Genomic DNA, 20,511 nt, shown 5'->3' with positions numbered 1-20,511 from the left:
AAATATTTCCATTATACATTTTTTGACACTTCTTTCCTTATAGAAATTTTCATTCCACATTTTCATAGAACGAGAATTGAGCCAATACTTATTTCGTTGAATTAAGAAATTAGCCGAGATTCCGAGAAAAAAGTAATCTCTGAAAATAAAAAAACTGTTTCATTATATGTTCATTAAAAGGACCATTACTTAAACCTTACAACAAAATTAATAAAAAAAACACGGAACAAGGAAATAATATGAATGAATTAGAGAAAAAAATTAATACAAACAATTGGATTATAACGGCTGTGAATAAAAAAGTTTGCTTTAAAAAATATATATTTACATTAATTAAAGAGAATTAACAAAGAAAATGATAAATAAATACAAATTCAAAAATTGATTTAATATTCCATGTAAATATTATAAAAAAATAAATTTTATTAAGAAAAAAATTTCAAAATTCTCTAAAGATTACAAAAGAAATATCTAGAAATGTTATATCAAAGAACTAGAAAATAATTGTCTTCAAACACGGATATAAGAAGGTCCATTCTTTGACCATTTCCTTATTTTTTCGAACATATGTAGCAGCAGAGTCAAACGAATTAATATCTAGAATAACAAAAAAAGTGTAAATAAAATTGAAAATTATTAAAAAATAAATAACAAATTTTAAAATTTTGGCAATTGGAAAAAAAATTAAAATAATTTCATATTTTTTTCACTTGAATCTGTAAAAAGTCTTAACAAAAAAAAAAAACAAAATATGAAACGAGGTATAAACAAATGCTTTAAATGATAATAAAACAAAAATAGTCAGAACAAAATTAAAACAATTCAAATCTAGTTGGAAATTTTGTCAAATACCTATTATTTCCCAAAAACCACAAAAAATAAAAGAAACAAGAAAACTCTCTACAAATTGTAACAGAAGAATACAACAGAAAAAATAGATCACAACCAAAACCTCTTAAGAACCAATAAATTAATAATAATACAACAACAAAAATTAAAAACCAAAAAAAAAATACAAAAAGAAATCAAATACAATTTTCACATAAATATAGCGCTCTTAAAACTTATACTAATAATACATAATTATGTTTGTTTTATTTTATTAACGGAGTCGAAGAATTCAATGTAAGTAATACTCAATACCCATATTATTGAGTATAAATTATTTGCAAATCTTGATTATATGTATGTTTCCAGATTGTAGATCTTTGGCGACATATAGTGAAATTTTTAGTAATATGGATGGTATATTATGTTCGTCATTCCGTTTGTAACTCATTGAAATAATAATTTTAGACCAGCGTAAAATTCTAAGACGATTTAGCCCTGTCCGTCCATCCGCCTGTTGTAATCACGCTAGAGTCAAAACGAATAACGATAGAAAGTTAACATTTTGCACAGATCAGTCTTTTGTCTGCAGGAAGTCAATTTCGAATATGGTCGGTCCACGATATGGTATAGCGCCCATATAACGGTAGCCCCCGATATTCGGTATTTTGATGTTTGTAGCCAAATTTTGCAATGAAATTGTTTGAAAATCCACAAAAGGAGTTCCTTCTGAGTACATTACCCATTGTTGTCTATATAGGTTCACGATATGGTATATTCCCCATTTTGCTACATTGATTTTAGCTACATTTTTCAATGGAATTGTCGAAAAATCCATACTAGAAGTTATTTCTAAGCACTTTAGCCCCTGGAAAAGAAATGTCTTTATAGATCCACGTTATCGTATAGCCCCCATACAACGGTACCTCCCTTTATTTGGTTTTTAATGATTTTAGCGACATTATCCACCCGAATTCGAAAATTGGAAATGGTAGCCTATGCCATAAAATTTCCTATACAGGTCCACGAATTCGTATAGCTCTCATATAACGGTACCTCCCGGTATTCGGTATTTTCAAGTTTCGTATTTGAATATTGTAATGACTTATGACAAAAGTTGCCTCACCAGGCCCAAGCTTTCCTATAGAACCCAATATAACGGCTATACTTGGCATTTTTAAGATTTTAACAGAATTTTGAACGGATTTCATTTTTTATTTATTTATGAAAAATTTAAATTTCTTTCAAAATGGTAAACGGTATTTAAAGTTCGGCCCGACCGAACTTACTGCTTTTTTACTTATTTTGTATAGAATATTTCAGTCCGTAACATCACCACCTCCGATGGAGTACTATTTTAAACCTTAAACATTTTTTTATTTTTACAAATTTCTGGCCTTTAACTAAATATTGATGGATTCTTAGACATATAGTAAAATTTTATTTTTTTTTTTTTTTTATTCTGATCCTATGACATTTTGATGGAGGTTTTGAAGAAAAGGACCTACAAGAGCCCTTTTATGACTCGACAGAGGATTTATTCACTATACAACAATATTCCATGGACTTTTGTCAGAAATATTCCTAAAGGCTCTATATACCTTAAAAATGCTGATTGCAAGAAATCTTATATTTTTTATTAATCTATATATATCAAAAAATATATGTATTTTTTCTGGTTTTCCTTATAGTTTATTTTATTTTTTTCCTTATGATAACGTTTGTATATAAAAATCCAATATTTTAAAAGGAATTATAGGAAGTTCTTCATTAATATCAGACTCACGTTAGGTCCTTTGAATGTAGTCTTTGACAAATATTTCTGAAAATCCACCATTTTTGGGAATGATATCCTGAAAATAGGACTTTTTACAAGTTGACGATGGGAAAATCCAAGAAGTCCTTAAAAATATAACACTGTAGAACAAAAAATTAATTATATAATCAGCAGATTATGAAAGTAGCGCTTAAAATAGAGAACACGTGAATAGGGGTTTTTAAAGTTTACATCGCAAAGTAACATAAATAAAGGGAGCAAATTTCACCTCTTTCACATTTTTTGAAATTTTCGAATTAAGATTTCTTGAAATCCGCTATGCAGTGTCTTCGGCAATAGCAGATACCAAAACTAGGATTATTTTGGACAGAAAAAAATTCAGCCTCAAGCAAGTTAACAAAATGGTCTTTTGACCCTTTTTTCAAAATATGGTTTAAAATCCCTTTTTAAAAAGACGACAAAAATGTAGATTTTACCCAAACGCCTAGAATTCATGTATATTTAAAACACATTTTGATGTGTCAAAGACAAAGTTATTCTATATCAAATTTCACTATTAGACACCAAGGGAAGGAAAACTCTATTTCCATTATATATCCAGAAAATATATTCTTACTTTTTTAGTCAATTTTCCTCGGACTTTTTTCGAGTTGGCGCCTGAAGAAATATTCTATACAATATTTCACTATAAATCTCAGAATAAACTATTCTGTCATCACTTTCCAGCAAAGGAGTCCATGAGGTCGTACGAGAAAATAACTTCAAAATTTTAAAACAAAAATCATTTTTTACAATATTTTAAACACTTTCCAGTGAATTTATTTGTTTATTCAATTATTAATGTAATAATAAAAAAGATGTTTTCTTATGCATTATGAAACATAAAATCGACTAAAAAAAAATCAAAATCAAAATTATGGGTTCTTCTGTGAATGAATATATTTTCAGTGAAAGAAAAAAACACTAAAAACAATTCATGGGGCCACCAAATTGGAAGAGGTGGATGATTATTGCATATGTGTTTTTTTTTTTTTTTTTTGGATTAAAACCCATTTCTTTGAGGGGCCGAGAAGTAATGATGACAAATAAAATTGTTGTATATAAAATAAAAAAAAACTCTAAACTAAAATAATAACAGTGGAATAGGGAGATTAGAAACAATCTGCCGATAGATTGTGTAATATAATTCTAATGATATCTTAAAGATAACCTAAGGTTAAAAAGGGTTAAGTTGGAAATAAATACAATACCATAATAATAAGTAAGGGTGACAACTCTTAAGGGGTTCTTGCGAGTGGCAAAAGAAAAACATAATTAATAGAAGAGGAAGCAATGATGATTTGTTTCACAGAGTAAAATTGTTAAAAAAACTAAATTTCTTTACATAATTAAGATTAAGTTTGTTGTTCTTGTTTTGCATTTTCTTTTTGTTTTTTAAATGTAAGATTTAAATTTAAAATAGAAATATATTATCCAAATTGTTTAGATTAGTAAATTCTTAGCAATTAATTGTTTTATATATGTATGTACAGGAGGGCCTAAAAAGGACATCGTCTGCGTACACCATGTATAGCTTATCTTGCAAATTCTTCATTTTCTGCAGCAGGCTTTTTGGTTCGTCCGAAGCAAATAATTCCAACAGCAAGCCCATATATATAATACAGTCAATTTATGTGGACTTAAAACTTGGAGCCAGGGAAGCATGGGTAGCCACAGCTTGCGATTCCATTTATTTCTGTTTATTTACACCAATTTTATTTAATTTTTCTATTGCATATCCATGTTATTGTTCGCAGCCGCTGCTGCAGCATTGTTGGCAGCATTCATGGCCGCCGCCGACACCTCTTTCATGGATTCCACCTTGGCCACTATCTTGAGAGCCGGTCCCAATTTCATACCCATGGCATTGACCAAATGACTTTCTTTGAGCAGCAGCAGCGCCTGACCATCGATTTCCTGCTGTTCAAAATCATCCACATAGTCTGTACATCCCGGCAGATTCCTTATGAATTCACAAACATCGGCCACCGTCCAATTGGCCATCTGAGGCTGTTGATCCACAGCTGGCTGTACCGCAGCAGCCGATGGTATTGCATTCATGGTGGCCGCCGCAGCTGTGGGTATGGCAGCGGCAATTTGAGCAGCAGCTGAAGCTGATCCAACATCGTTCATGAGTGGAGCAGCCATTGGCATTTGTAGGGGCGCTGGGGCTAATGTGGGGGCCGGGACCATAGGCATTGCTGCCACCAGCGGTGTATCGACCATGCCGACATTAACTGGAATCATGGGTGTCGCCATTGCATGACTTATATCCATTGGTATGCCATTGTTGTTGTTGTTGGGATTGGATGCCGTATCATTGACTGTGCCGAGAGGCATTGATCCTGCTGCTCCAGCCATGCCAAGACCATTATCACTTTGTTGGTGTTGTTGTTGTTGTAGATTTTGATTGGGCTGCTCTTGTCCAATGGAGGCCTTTGCCTGTCGGGCACATGTCGGTGAACAGTAACGTTTCTTTTTCAGTTTTGTTTTATGTTCAGGTTTACCGCATTGTTCACAAGCCACCATATCCGGTGGCAGAGGACTCGAAGAGAGCGAATTATTGTTGTTGTTCGTGTTATTCGATGACGAGTCCTCGAGGGCTTGTTTTTTCTCTGTGTGGGATGAAATGCAAGGAAAAAAGGATATGTTATTAAAGGATGTGCTTTCAATTTGAAACTTAGGTCTAAAAAGTAAAGTGTAAGGTTCTCAAGGCAAAAAAAAGGTGTCGATCGAAAGCCATAATAGGAATTATAGGTCTGCTACATAACATAACGTCATAGCTAAGTTGAGGCACTCCCTTATTTTAAAATTTTCATATTTCTCCAGTTCAGACTTCTGAAACAGTTTCGGTATCCCTTTCCAACTAAATGTCTAGCTGATTGCAAGAAAACTCATCTTGGAGATGGAGATTGATCTACCAATCGATGAGACTGCCAAACCACCCATAAGCTATTATGTCAAACGTTTCAGTAAAGGCCTCATCTAAGAAGCTGACACTTGAAATCCGATTGCAAAGCATTTAAGCCGTCTGGAAGGCAATCTCTAGATGAAGAACATGTGCTTCTTTTTTCTATCAATTTGTAGGCCTGATCTAAGAATCATGGCGGACATATTGACTGGCCACGGCAGTAGGTCAGATATCTGACCTCAAGATGGGAAAATTGTGATGTGGAGCATGTGAGGACGAAGAGGAGGTAAAGACGATAGAAAATCTACTATTCCGATGTCCCATACTGTCAAGCAAGCTGTAGGTGGGAAATAAAAACTCTGACTTTCTCATTATGGTCTATAGGTTTGCTAAAAGCGCAGAATGGCTAGGTAAACCTTCATTCCCAATTTGTATCTTGATGCCGAATCCAGTGTATCTGTGCACCCTGTAACCTAACCTATCTGTCTCTGGCTATTCACCTTTTAAAATCTCAAAAACATCATGACATAGCTCTAAAAAATAGTCCAATATTTAAAAAACAAAATCTCCCAAGACATCAACTTACGTGGCAATTCGTCGCTATCATCCTTGTCGGTGTAACGTTTACGCGAAACCGGGAACGGTTCATTGGCTTCCTGTATTATAAAGCCATCGATGACATGGGTCAAGACATTCGGTTTGATCATGGCCTTGGGTAGATCTTTTTCAACCTTAGCCGTTGTGGCGCCAGGTGTGGTTTTGGGCGGTGAAACACCCGAGGATTTGGTGGTGGGTGTGGTGGCAGTGGCTGCAGCTGTTGTGGTGCTGGTATAGGTCGTTGAGGTTGTAGTTGAACTACTGCTATTGGATGATGTGGTAGTTGTTGTTATGGACGTACTAGCCGTGCCACATGAACTTGTTGTTGTTGTTGTGGCAACAGCAGGTGTCATGGTAGTGTTTGTAGACTCTCCTCCTCCTCCTGCTTCGGGGGATGTAGACACAACATTTGTTTTAGCTGTCGTGAGCGTTGAGGTGTCCGAGGAGCTTGGTGTTTGAGTGGCAGTCCTAAGCGTTTTTGTGGGAGATGCAATACTGCTGCTATCATTTAATGATTGGGTTGTGGATTGTACATCGTTTGACTGCTGCTGATGCTGTTTGTTTTCCAAGTTATCTTCTTGTTGGGACGGCGCAGATGTTTGCTGATTGCTGTTGTTTTCAGTGGTGTCCATTGATTGTGGTACTGCCGTAGAATCTTGTCCACCATTATTGGAGGCTGTTACGGCCGATATAGAGGTGGTTGTTGTTTGGCCCATATTTCCCGCCATACTATTGCCATTTGCGGTTGTTGTTGTTGTTTCTGTTGCCATTGTTTGATTGTTCTGATTTAGTGTGCCTGTGGGTGTGGCATTATCTGCCATTCGATTTTGATCACTCGCCTTTGATGGAGTATCCTTCTGGCTGGCATCGGAGCTAACAACTGGCGTTGAGGGAGCCGATAGCATTTGAACGTTATGCTGGGCATTCACGCCCGCCGTCACCGTGGTACTTGGTGTAGTGGGAGCACTTGAAACGGTTTTCAATTGATCCATTGCACCCTTTGAGGGTGTGGTAGGCAGGGAAGACACACTTGTAACATTGTTTAGGGGCGATGTCATCGGGACTGTGGCATTTGTTACATTGCCCAGAGTGGAGGCGGCGTTGCTCAGATTGCCGCCAGCAGCGGCATTCATCATGGAGGCCATGGCTAAGATGGGGTTTTGAGCGGGAGAAGATGGCGGTGGCATAACAGTTGTATGCTGCTGTTGTTGGGAAGCATGTTGTTGCTGTTGCTGTTGCTGCTGGCCAACTGCCACCATTTGCTGTTGGGCCTGCTGTTGTTGTTGCAGTTGAGCTTGCTGCTGCTGCTGTTGTTGTTGGTGTTGTTGCTGCGAGGCAGCTATGGTGGCGGCTATCAATTGCTGCTGTTGCTGCAGCTGTGTTTGATTCAAACCCACGGTACTTGTAACCAAGGGACCAGTCTGATTGGAAATCGTTACCACAGATGTGGTGGGCAGTGAATTGGAGGTCTTGGTGTGATAGGTTACCTGCTGCAACGCACTTGCCGAGCTGGCAATGGAGGCTGGTGTCGACGAGGACACTGAGAAGGGTACAGCAGTTGCTGCTGTGATTTGTTGCTGCAACTGTTGTTGTTGCTGTTGCTGCTGGGCCTGCTGCTGCTGTTGTTGCGGCGATTGGGCAACCACAATTTGATGGATTATATTTTGGCCTAGCTGCTGCTGGCCATCGCGCTGTTGTTGTTGCTGCTGCTGCAGCTGTTGTTGTTGTTGCAGAATTTGATTTTGCAACTGTTGTTGTTGTTGCTGTGTGGTTATGAAGGTCTGACCACCAACTTGCAGTTGGATTTGTGGCTGTTGTTGCTGCTGCTGGGCTTGACCCACCTGCTGCTGTTGTTGTTGTTGCTGCTGCTGTGCGGCTTGGACCGCCGCCTGTTGTTGCAATTGCTGTTGTTGCTGCTGCTGTTGTACTGCAGCGGCGGCCTGCTGCTGTTGTATTTGAGCAATTTGTTGTTGTATAAATTGTTGTTGCAACTGCTGTTGCAGTTGTTGCTGTTGCTGCTGTTGTTTCTGTATTTGCTGCAACTGCAATTGTTGCTGCTGCTGTTGTTGTTGCTGCTGCTTATCCACGGCCTGTTGCAGAGTCTGGCCATTTTGTATGGTGATCGGTGTGCCAGCACTCATTACCACCATTCTGGAAGGAGGGGTACAGTGGGTTAGAAGTTAGAAGAAACGTATGTCATACTGTGGGAATACTTACTGTTTTCCACCCGACGTCACCACCTGATGCATTGTCGGCTGGCCTTGCTGCTGACCTGCCGCCGCCACCGCGGCTGTCATCTGTTGCTGGAGACTAGCCACGGTGGCTGCCTGTGCCTTTACCACCTGCTGTTGCTGGACTTGTTGCACGGTGTTGGGTTCCTGTTTCAGTTGCGGCAATGCCGGCCGCACGGCCTGTTGTTTGGTACGCATCTTTTGTTTGAGCAAACTTTGATTCTGGGCCGTTTGTGTGGAAACCGAGGAGGCTGGACGTATTTGAGCACCACCCGCCTGTGGCATAATTTGTGTGGTGCCACGTTGATTGGCGGCGGCAGTCACAACGGCAGCGGCTTGCTGTTGCAAATGGGCTGCCACAACAGCCTGCTGCTGCTGTTGTTGTTGCACTGCAGCGGTGGCAACCTGTTGCTGCTGTTGTTGCTGATTGACCTGTAGCTGGGCCGCTGCTGCTGCCGCTGCATTGGCCACCTGACCAGTGGCCTGTTGTTGTTTGGCGGCCGCTGCAGCCTGTAGCTGATCCAGCTGGGTGCGCTGCTTCGTTGGGGTCTGGGTACATTGTAGGGTTATCTCTGATGGGGATGGAATGAAAAGAGAGGGGTTTAGTTAAATTCAATTGTTGACTAAAATTTCGGCAAAAACTTACGATTTTGTTGTTGAGCCTGCAGTGTGGGACCCGTTGGTTGTTGTATGAAAACACCCTGTGTTCCATCCGGCTGAGTACCTCGTATAATTATCTGATTTTGAGCCAATTGCTGCAGACCATTTGACCAGAAGGGTACCCAGGGGGCGTTAATTTGCAGCGGCTGGGGAGCCCCGGTTGCCTGCTGTAGTGGACTTATGATTTGTGTTGCCCCACCAGCCATGCCGGCCGCTGTTTGGGCATTCACCTGAACACATTGCTGCTGGGCCTGCTGCTGCTGTTGTTGCTGGGCAACATTGGCGGCCGCTGTGGCCGACTGAACGGTATTTGTGGTGGTTGTGACTTTTTGCACCACCTTCTGTTGCAGACCCTTTTGGCCATCTACGGCAGCCTTCTGTTGCTGCTGTTGCGCCTGCTGTTGAGCCTGCTGCTGCTGGGCCTGTTGCTGTTGCTGGGCCATGGCTTGCAGGATATTTTGCTGTTGCGGTGACTGGGAGATTACGTTTACGGGGGAGAATAGTAACGTTTGCTGTGACTGACTGGATGGTATGGCATAGGTGGTGCCACTTGGAAAGCCGGCATTGCCCCCAATGGACATTTGCTTGGCATTCTGGGTGGTGGTAATCATTTGTGTTGGTCCACCTTGAAATGGCTTGCCGGCCGTAATGACTTGTATTGGCTGTTGTCCCAGACCCGATTGTATCAGATTACTAGGCAATACCATGTGGGGGTACAGAAATCCTGTGGATGGCTGCATAAATTGTACAGTACGTCCCTGGGTCCAATCATTGGCTGTGGCCACCTGGCCCGTTGTTGTGGCCAATTGCATGGGTGACATGGTACTGATGGTGGTGGAGTGTTGGGGCTGTAAGCCATTGTTGGTAGGTTGTTGATTGGCCGGACTATTGGGTCCAGCTCCACCATTTGCATCGGCTGCCGCAGCGGCAGCTAACTGCATTTGCATCTGTTGCAGCTGACCCTGGGTGGCGGCATCCAACATGCTGGTGTGTTTAAGTTCCGTGGTTGTGCCGCCCGCAGCCGACAGGGTATGTTGCTGGGTGGGAAATTCCTGTTTGACTTGAATGGCTGCAAATGGTGAGCCATGTTGTAGCTGATGGAATTGTTGCAGTTGCTGTAGTTGCTCGGGTGATAGCTGTAGTGGCACCGTACCGGGTGCCACTTGTTGGGCTGGACTCTGTGATTTCTCCAGTTTGAAGCTTTTTATATTGGCACCGCCGACACTGCCGTTGCCAACAATCGAAATGGATGTATGGGTGTAGGTATTGGTGGTGGGAGTAGAGGCGACAGATGAGGAGGAGGTGGAGGTGGAGGCGGATGATGCTGCCCTTAGATTAGCTAATTGTGTTTGTTTGAGATTATTTTGCAGTTGTGGTTGGATCTGGCCAGTGGGTGTTTGATGCTGAAGCTGTTGTGTTTGTTGGTGTTGTGGTGGTGGTGGGGGTGTTGTATTTGTTGGCGTGGCAAAATCGTATTTTTCGTCAAATGTAATGCCAGCCTTTTGGGCCAAAGTCTCTAAACACTTGAGAGGGCGTTCGCCAGCGTTATTTGTTTTCGTTGCTTGGCTGTTGAGGGTGGTGGTTGATGCAGTACCAACGACTTTTGAGTTTGTCAAGTGGTTGTGGTTGTTGTTATTCGCAGTACTAGGGGATGAAGTCGATTGTTGGTGCTGCAATTGTTGTTGTTGCTGTTGTTTTTGTTCCACTAAGTGCGCTTGTTCGGCATTGACTTTAATTATTCGTATATTGGAATTATCCTTGAGGGGTTGCGTTGGCAAATATGTGGTATTTGATGTCGCTATCGAATTTTCACTTTCTCTTGTTGCCGTTGTTGATCTGTTGATTTAGGGGGAGAGGGAGAGAGAAGCGAAAAATTGTTAGTTATGGGATTATATGTGAAAAGTGTGAGGATTTTTTGCTATGTTACTACAAGAGGAAGCAATATTCTAAGATATGATATGGAGGGGGGTTAGATAAAGTAAGAGGATATATCCTTAAGGGAAGCTCAGACAAGAATAGAAAAAAACACTCCTCTAATAGAAAAAAAATGCAAAAGCTATAATTGTGGATTTTTATGAATATTTTTGCATGAGTCTTAAGTGACAGTAGTGTGGCAGTGGGCGTTTTTTTCCTAAGAGACAGTAATCCTGGATTTTAAAAGATATTTTAGTGAAATATTTTTTCTTGGACATTCAGTGGCAGTGATGGTGGTTTTTTGTGGAATATTGCAGTGGGCCTTCAATGGCAATTACGGCTATTTTAAAATACATTTTTTTCAATTTTTGAGAATATTTTTTAAGGATCTTTAGAGTAAGTAATCGCGGGTTTTTAAGACAATTTTGATGGACCTTTAGATAGCTAGATAGTGGGTTTTTAAGAATATTGTATCAAGGGCCTCTAGAGATCCCTGTTACTTGGACCTATTTCCAAAGACCAACGATGGAGTAAACATGAATATTTTAAGAATATTATTCAGAGATCTTTAGAGTCACTAATCAAAATATTTTGCAATAATCTGATGCAGCAATCGTAAATTTTTTCAGGCACTTTTTCGTAGAATCCGGGGACATTTTTCACTGTTTTTGCTCTAAATTGTTTCCATCGACTCCTAGATTTAGGAACATTTTTAATGGAGGCAGTAATCCTGGATGTTTAAAGAATACTTTCGACAGATCATCAGAAGCAATTAAAATGGGTTTGTTTAGAATATTTTTTATGAAGCTTTGAAATCGATTAACTAGTAATTTTAAAGAATATCTTTATAGAACCTCAAGGAAGACATTTGTTGATTTTTAAAGACTCTTTTCAGGGACCTTCAGAAGCAGTAATTATAGATTTTTTAAATTGTTTTTCTGAAACCTTCAAAGACACATATCGTGATTTTTTTAGAAATATTTTTTCTGGGTTTGAGGGGATGCAATTATGATCTCATTATGCATATCTTTAAAACGACCATATGAGTACTCTTGGATTTTTAAAAATTATTTTATGGGATAAACTGAGAGTCAGTCGTCAAGGATTTTTTTTAGCCTTTTAAAGAACTTCTGTATAGAACCTCAAGGAAGACATTTTTTGATTTTTAAGAATATTCTTCAGTTATCGTTGATTTTTTAAGATTGCTTTTTCAGAGTCACAAATCGTGATTTTTAAAACAATATTTTTTCTTTGCTTGAGTTTTCTAGGAATCTCCAAGGTAAATAATCTGAGAGTCAGTTGTCATAGATTTTTTTATTTTCCATGGGTTTTTAAGACAGAAATCATTTTAGAAGATCTTCGGAAGCAGTAGGATTTTTTAATTATTTTTTCAACGAAATATCAGAGCCTTATTATTGGATTTTTAAGAAAAAATTTTCATGAGCCTTTAGAAGAAGTAAACGTGGTTTATTTTTTAACAATTCCTCTATTGAGCCTCAGTAAATTTTTCGTGGATTTTGAAGAATATTTTTAGGGACCTTCAGTGGAAGTAATGTTGTCAAGGCTCTTGAGATTTATTAGGAATATTTCTTCAAGGACCTCCTGGGATCTCCACAATTAGACTTTTTAAAGAATATTTTTTTAGGGACCTTAAAAGGCAGTTATCGTTGATTTTTAAAACAATTTTTTCAAATGCCTTCTTAGAGTTAATCGTCATTTTTCTTTCAAATACCTTCAGAGAAATTAACTGAGATTTTTTAGGAATATTTTATTAAGGTTCAGAGTATATTTTGTTAAAAATAGTTTTCTAGAGAGTTCCAAGGGCGATTATCTGAAAGTCCTGGATCTTCAGCCCATCTCTAAAGGAATTACATGACCCATCACCTCATAATAAAATATGCTCCCTGACTCTTCGACTCTCCTTTAAAGTCCCCTAAGGTCATTCATTTCATCTATTACATACTCCGGAAGAGCCTCATATTTCCTGGTCATTTTGGGCATTCATTAAAAAAAGCTACCTGGTTTCTCTCATCTATCAAGCTATGCTTTGAGCTCGCCATCTAATGTACCAGCATCTTTAAAAATCGGCTCTCTGTCTATCAATTTTCTATTGTCTATAAATATTCGAACATATTTCCTGAGATTTTGCTAATTTCCGTCATCCGTCGCTAAAGAACCATCGATTACTTTGAAATGTCACCCGATTACAGATTAAATTAGAGTTATATGTAAAGTGACTTTTTTCATATTTTATAGCATACTTTAAGGAGCTCCCAACAATTTAAAAATTTACGGAAAATATTTTTTTATTTATTCTATACTTTTAGAGCATTTATATTTCTTTATACTATAGGTGCTTTAAAAGAGATTACAAATTCTGGGAAGCGTCTAAAAATATGCTATAAAAATACTACAGATAAAGATAATGGAAAAATACGCCAGACATATGACTCTAATTTCATGTGTTGTCTTTAGAGTCGAAATATTTTCCGAAATTTTGCCATGTTTGTTTCCAATGATAGCTCGAATTGTTTGTTCGTTCCTTTGCCGCCGGTCATTGAAGTTATAATGAAAATTCATTCCATTGTCCGAGTTTTCGAAATCATTGACATATCATCTTGTTTCGTCAATAGGTGTAGACAATTTCATACTAAGTTTTCCTAAAAGTATGCTAAGGATATCCACATTCCTCAGGTCATTAACCCTTTGTCCAATATGAATAGATAACACTGTGTAGGAAAAGTTATACATTTCCAGGAAACTGTATGTTAATTTATTACGTTTCGACTCCTAAAACTATGCAATTATTTTGTATTTCCCAGAAACGAACTGTTTTTCAATGGCAATGACACTTCTTTCGTCAAAACATGTAGACTTCAATTATTCACTAAAAATAGTTTCAGTATTTTATCATTTTTTCTTCCCCTAAAAGTATGCTGTTTCTTTTTTTTTGCATTTCCCAGAAAATAACTGGTCTACTCAATATATGACGCTGATTATAATATGTTATAAAATCAAGTTTACCATATAGAACCCGGTTTGGTATTGCTCACACACACATCATCAAATAGAGCAAAATCTCACTATATTTCGAGCGATTCTGCTTCCACTCTATTTTTTCAAAAAACACTTTTTTGGAGCGCTCTCACACAAAGAGTAAAGTATAGACTCCATAAAAAAATGTCCAATCTTCGAGTAATGCTGCTCGTCAGTAAGTGTGAAAGTGAAAAAAGGGAAATCTGTGCTCTGAATAAAATTGCAAGGAAACCTATTTATTCCCCGACGATATTAGCTGCCATTGAAACAGGGTGTTGATTATGTGTTAGTCACTCATCACCAAAGTCCTTCATTTAGTTTCATTCCAATTAAAACACAATTAATAAAAAAAAACTTATGGCTTTTTCCTAACTACCCCCAATGTAAACTCAAATATTCCGCTATGCGGAAATCAGGACACGCACGTTATACCCTTCCCAAAAAAAGAATCTCAGCTTTCAAGTACAGTGCAGCAAAACCACCAGAGACACAAAATTCGCCATGCATTGCAATTCTTGCCATAGTGTTCTCCAGCCAATGTGTCTCCGGTGTGAGTAGTTCAACCCTTTTTTTCGACTTGTCCTTATACAGGACAGCATTTTTTTTAACAAAAATTTTGTAGAAAAAATATGTGCCACCTTTTTTTATAAGGCCGCGCGAAGTTTTCAACCCCTAATGGAATGTTATACGAATTGCATGTGGTGATTACTTCTCTTTTTTTTGCAAATAACTTGTAATAATGACTAGTCAGGTCAGGTAGCCATGGAAGAGGAGAACATTACAGGGCCCTTGGTCCGGGAAGTTTGTTAAGTAAACATTAATGTTTTTACATCTGTGTCATAATTCTCCCTTAATTTTATTTTATTTTTTTGTTTTGTTTTCTCTCCCCGTTTGCTCTTTGCCCATCATCCGCAAGGGAAAACATGTCGTCCTTGTTGAAATAAAAGCCAAACGGAGTAGTTCCACCCTTCCAATATGTCTCTGTGTGTATGTGTGTTCATGTCGGTGTGCCTTGCAATTAGACCAAAGGATGAACAAAGTTAAAAACTCTAAATATGGTAATTTAGGAAATTCCAACCGAAAAAAGGGGACAATAACCATTTTTTTTGCTGTCTTATTGTTGTGTGGCACATTAATGTCGTATGGTGTCACATGAGGTGGGGGAGGGTGTTAAACTTCTTGCGGGGGGTTAGAATTTATCACACAGTGTTTGCTGTGAGGGTTGTTAAGAGTTTTAGAAAAGTTTCACTTTTTTTGGCTGTGGTTTTAGGGTGTCACTGCGATGCGAGTTTAGGTATGGGATTACACTTCCTGCTGTCGAGAAGTTCGGAATGGCAAAGCGCCACCATCAACCATTCTCTCTGGCAATAATATGAACCTTCTGTTTTTGTTGTCTTCCCCTCCCTTTCACTAACTTTGTTGAGTATTTGGTTTCCTTTGGGTGGTGTACTCCCCCATCATCATCATCATCGTTTTCATCATAACCATCAACGGTTGCAGAAAATGAATGCAGATTTTGTCATGCGTTATTTGTTATGGAAGGCAGGGGGTATCTAGAGAAGTGTATAGACCCTGGTGCTCAGACCCCCCTCCGATAGTTTCGTTTTTGATATTTTTTGTACATTTCAAATAAAAAAGCTAAATTTTTTGGTAATTGACCTCCTGAAATGTTTTCGAAGCTCATTTCTGTGTATGTCCCTGGCGTAGAACGAGGAGATTGGTCTTCCATCCATAAAATGATATTTTTTGAAGACCATCTTAATTAAAAAGGCCCCTATGTCCGAGGTCATTTTGATGGTATTTTTTAGACCTTTGAATACAAAAAATCTACCTTAATCTATTCAAGATCTCCTAAATTCGACCACTTTTGGAACATCCTCTTTCTTAAGGACAGATTTTTTTTCAGAATATTTCAAGGCTTTTTAATTTAAGAGTATTTTTAAGGACCACCTGAAGAAGCAATCTTGGATTTTTCAAGAATTTTCAAATTCATTTACAGGAAGAACTTTCGAGGCTGTAATCGTGGATTTTTAAGATAATTTTTTCAGGGCAATCCAGAGACTTCAATCGTGGAGTTTTAAAAATATTTTTTCAGATACAATCAGAGTCAAATATATGGACTTGCGGGCCTGAAATAGTACAGTAATAGATTTAGAGATCTTCTGAGGGCTTCTTGATACCTATTGAGGGTCTTTTATATATAGAAGATGTCTTTAGGGTTCTGCTGTCTATTAAAGACGTTTAGAGGGAATTATAGGTATAGAAGACCCCTTGAAGAACTTCCAGAGGTTCCTCTATCTATGGAATATCTCTTGACGGTCTTCAATGTCTTTTATCTATAGAAGGCTCTTCGAAGGACTCCTAACTATAGACGACCATTAGAACTACTTCTAACTATATATAGCCCCTTGAGAGTCTTCTAACTAAGAAGGCCTTTGCAAGAACTCCTAAGTATAAAAGTCCATTGCAAGGCCTTCTAACTATGGACGACCTTTCGAAGGCCTTCCATCTATAGAAGACCTCTTGCGGGTCTTATATTTTTAGAAGAACTCTTAATGGTATTCTATTTTTAAAAGACATTTCGAGGCTCTGCTATTTATATAAGACCTCTTATGGTATTTCATCTAATAAAGACCTTTTGAGGGCCTACCATCTACCATATCTTTAGGAGATCTTTTCTATCCATAGAAGGCCTCCACAGGATCTTTTATTTATAGAAGACCTCTAGAAGGTCCTCTATCTATAGAATACCCATAGGGGTCCTCAATATATAGGAGACTTCTTGAGGATCTTCTCAATACAGACGAACATTAGAAGGACTTCTATGTATGGAAGGCCTCTTGAGGGTATTTAAACTGCATCCTTTGCAAGGACTTGTAACAATAGGCGACCTTTCGAAGGCCTATAGAAAACCTCTCGAGGGTTTGCTATTTTTAGCAGACCTCCTGGAAGACCTCCTTAGGGTATTTTATCTAGAAGACCTCTTGATGGTTTTTCAGGGCCTAGCATATATAATAGAGGTAGAGTTGAGGTTCTTCTATCTTTAGGAGACCTTTTATATACATATAAGGCCTTTACAGGGTTTTCTATCCATAGAGGGCCTCTTGAGCGTGTTTTATCCATAGAAGATTGCTTGAAGATCATGTATCTATTAAATACCTCTTTAGAATCTCACATCTATAGAAGTCATCTTGAAAACTTTCCGGATTTAGAAGCCCTCTATGTTTAGAAGGCACTCAAACATCCGGTCACTAATCTTTTGAATATCTCCAAAAGTGTACAATTTTCTAGTCTTCTTTTTGGTATTAGATCTCTAGAAGGTCCTTTGGAAGCTCATAACGACTTCTTCTAGAATGCAGAAATTCGTTTTCTAGAAAGCCAGGAGATCTGGTCTCCTCATAGAAGGCCAGAAGGTCTTCTCATAGAAGGCCAGAAGGTCTTCTCATAGAAGGCCAGAAGGTCTTCTCATAGAAGGCCAGAAGGTCTTCTCATAGAAGACCAGAAGGTCTTCTCATAGAAGGCCAGAAGGTCTTCTCATAGAAGGCCAGAAGGTCTTCTCATAGAAGGCCAGAAGGTCTTCTCATAGAAAGCCAGAAAGTCTTCTCATAGAAGGCCAGAAGGTCTTCTCATAGAAGGCCAGAAGGTCCTCTTCTAGGAGGCCAGAAGGTCTTCTTCTAAAAGGCCAGAAAGTCTTCTCATAGAAGACCAGAAGGTCTTCTTCTAAAAGGCCAGAAGGTCTTCTCATAGAAGGCCAGAGAGTATTCTTCTAAAAGGGCAGAAGATCTTCTTAGAGAAGGCGAGAAGGTATTCTTCAAAACTCCCAGAAGCTATTTTGAGGAAGTCCTTATTGAGTTGCAAAACCCCTTGCAACCATCTCCATATTGAAACATGTCATGTTGTCGACCAAATTAAAAAATCCTCTGTGTCCATGGTTATGGACGACAAAGAGACTGGACGAGAACAAAGCAACAAAGTAAGACATAATATAATTGTGATTTATCGAAAGAAGATGAAGGAACAGCAGCAGCAGGAAAAAAACGTCCATGCCAAAGGGAATGGAAAACAGGCTTTTGGTTGACAGGAATGAAACAAAAAAAAAAAACAAATTGTCATGGCAACCTTGATTTATATCCAGCAAAAAAAGACCCAAAGAGAAACAAGAGCAACAACATCAAAAACGTTGAGTTAAGGGATCTGCTCCATAAAGGGATTACAAGTTTTGGGGGTTTTGTGTTATGGCAAAAGCAACAAAGTAACATGGTGGAATCGTCGGAGAGGGAGATAAGAGAGGACAATACACCCAAAACCAAAAAAAAACCCTGTGTGGGAGCATAGCAATGGCTTTTGCTGGCAACAAAAAATCAAAGCGAATGACAAAAAAATAAAACAGCACAGAAAGCCCAACCATAAAGACAGGCAGGCAGGCAGGCAAACCGTCCCAAACGCTATAGGTTTGTGTGCCTGTCTGACTCTCTGGCCACATGCTATCATTCATTACAAACAGCTATGGCAATAACAACAATAACACACATACCCAAAGGGGGTGTAACAACAACAACAATAACAAAAACATTGAAAACTTCATGGATGCAACAGACATTAAATACGTCCTACTCCGACCGACCTTCTTCCTCAGACTCATCTTCACTCGCCAAGCCATGTGCCAACACCCTTAACTTTACTCTCCTCCTCCACTTCGTTTTAGTCATAAAAATTCACTGCGCCGGCTCCTAAATGAAGAAAACATGTTTCTTCTTCTTCTTCTTTCTTTCTACACTGGCTGGGCTGCACTGGTTAACGCCATGGTTTTTACCTACGCACAGTGTGTACGAATACATTGACACACACGTACACAGCAAACATGGAAACCAGAAATGAAGCGAAGGAAGGAACGAAGGGCGAATGAACGAAAAAATGCAGACAGTCCTGCTGTCCGTCATCATCATCATCAATTATACACCCAAGAGCAAGGCAAAAAATAAAACAGAGAGAGAAGAGAACAAAACAACAACAAATCCCAATTTAAACAGAAACTCATTTGTTGTCTGTGGGAGAAGTGATGTCAACATGGCGTTTTTTGCCATGACAGACGTATTTTCACAAAATCTCATTTTGTAGTAGAATAAGAGAAATATGTAAAAAAATATACAAATCAAACTATATAAACTATAAATAATAGTTCACAAAATTAATTGTGACTACAAATTCGCATAAATGGGTCAGTGATTTAAAATGTATGGATGAAAATAAGTTCCGGGAGTCGAAAAATTTTGTATTTGATATTGAATTTTTAAAAACCATAAAATTCACCCACAGCTTAGTAATTGTAGATATGACAAAAGCTATATTAGATTTTTTTAGTATGACCGACTTATTTCACTCCATTAAAAAATATATATATATTTTTAAAATCAATGGATAAAAGCACAGTGGAATTAAGGGGGGAACCTTGCGCAATCATATATTTAATATTTTCTTTTTTCAAAATTTACTTCTGACAAGATATTTTTATTAAGATTTTATTTAGGGCGAGATGAAAAAACTGCAACCAACTTCAGACTGCTGTCATTTCAAAGCGACTCGTCCGATAGCTGTTAAAATTATTCCAGTGACAGCTCATTATATTGTTTACAAGTGTACAAAAGCATTTTGGTAAGAAGGTTCCAGAAAAAAGTTATTCGTGATGGAATTCAAGCGAGATAGTGTGATTTCTTTATATTTGGCTGGAAAATCACAAGTGGCTATCGTTAGAGCACTCCTGCATTTAAATGTGAATATATATTTTGTGTCTCGTACCATCGCTCGTTACCGGAAGTGGACGGAAGTGGACAGCAACATCAGCAGAAATGGTTCGAAAAGCAAAGAAACGACTTGATCGAAACCCGCATCGCAGTGGCCGAAAATGGCTCGTGAGCTGAACATTTCGCAATATTCCATTCGGCAAATATTGAAAAATGAGCTCGGGGTAAGCCATTGAATTCAAAAAAGTACAAGTGCTAAAGAGTTGCTTCGCTTGGACGAAAGTGGTGAACTGCCTGAACTGCCTCGTATTAATCGGCCGTGGCATCAGAATAAATGCCGATTACCGCGAAAATATTTTCGAGGGTATATAAAAAGCCTTGAGCATGCAAACAGATCACGCCGCTGATCTTGGACATTCCAACAGAACTCAGCGCCATCGCAATCAGCAAAATAGTTACAAAATGAGGTTCCTCTCTTCATTTCCAGCGCACAATGGCCACCAAAATCTCCGGATACCAATCCGTTTGACTATTGTGTCTAGAGTATTTTGAAAAGCAAGGTTGACACTAAAAAATACCAAAGTGTTTTTTATCTCACCCTGTAGAGAGAGGCGAGTTGGGTGAACATTTTATTTCATGTTCGGGACCGGTAAATTGGCTGCTAAGATAGTATGATTTAACGTCTTTGGACAATTTTTTGTGAGCTATGTCGAAGCTAATGTCTATGCAGACGAGCCTACTTCTATGACGCATTGGAGGGCCAAATTCGTGAGATAC

The 20,511-nt window shown here is 38.6% G+C and overlaps 1 protein-coding gene across 1 annotated transcript in view; it reads right to left on the bottom strand.

The window, feature by feature from the left end:
* Nucleotides 1-3,736: 3,736 nt before the first annotated feature.
* The window catches only part of LOC101891329 (polyhomeotic-proximal chromatin protein), a 31,424-nt gene continuing 14,649 nt past the window's right edge, over nt 3,737-20,511 (bottom strand). Inside the window, exons 2-5 of the mRNA XM_059120951.1 lie at nt 9,030-10,879; nt 8,370-8,955; nt 6,142-8,303; nt 3,737-5,259 (exon numbers count right to left, since the gene is read on the bottom strand). Of these exons, the coding sequence (XP_058976934.1) occupies nt 4,373-5,259; nt 6,142-8,303; nt 8,370-8,955; nt 9,030-10,879 (5,485 nt within the window). The 3' untranslated portion in view covers nt 3,737-4,372. The remainder of the gene's footprint in view (nt 5,260-6,141; nt 8,304-8,369; nt 8,956-9,029; nt 10,880-20,511) is intronic.

This window comes from Musca domestica, unplaced genomic scaffold, assembly GCF_030504385.1.
Source record: "Musca domestica strain aabys unplaced genomic scaffold, Musca_domestica.polishedcontigs.V.1.1 18, whole genome shotgun sequence".
Lineage (NCBI taxonomy): Eukaryota > Metazoa > Arthropoda > Insecta > Diptera > Muscidae > Musca > Musca domestica.
This window is presented reverse-complemented; position numbering and strand designations above follow the sequence as displayed.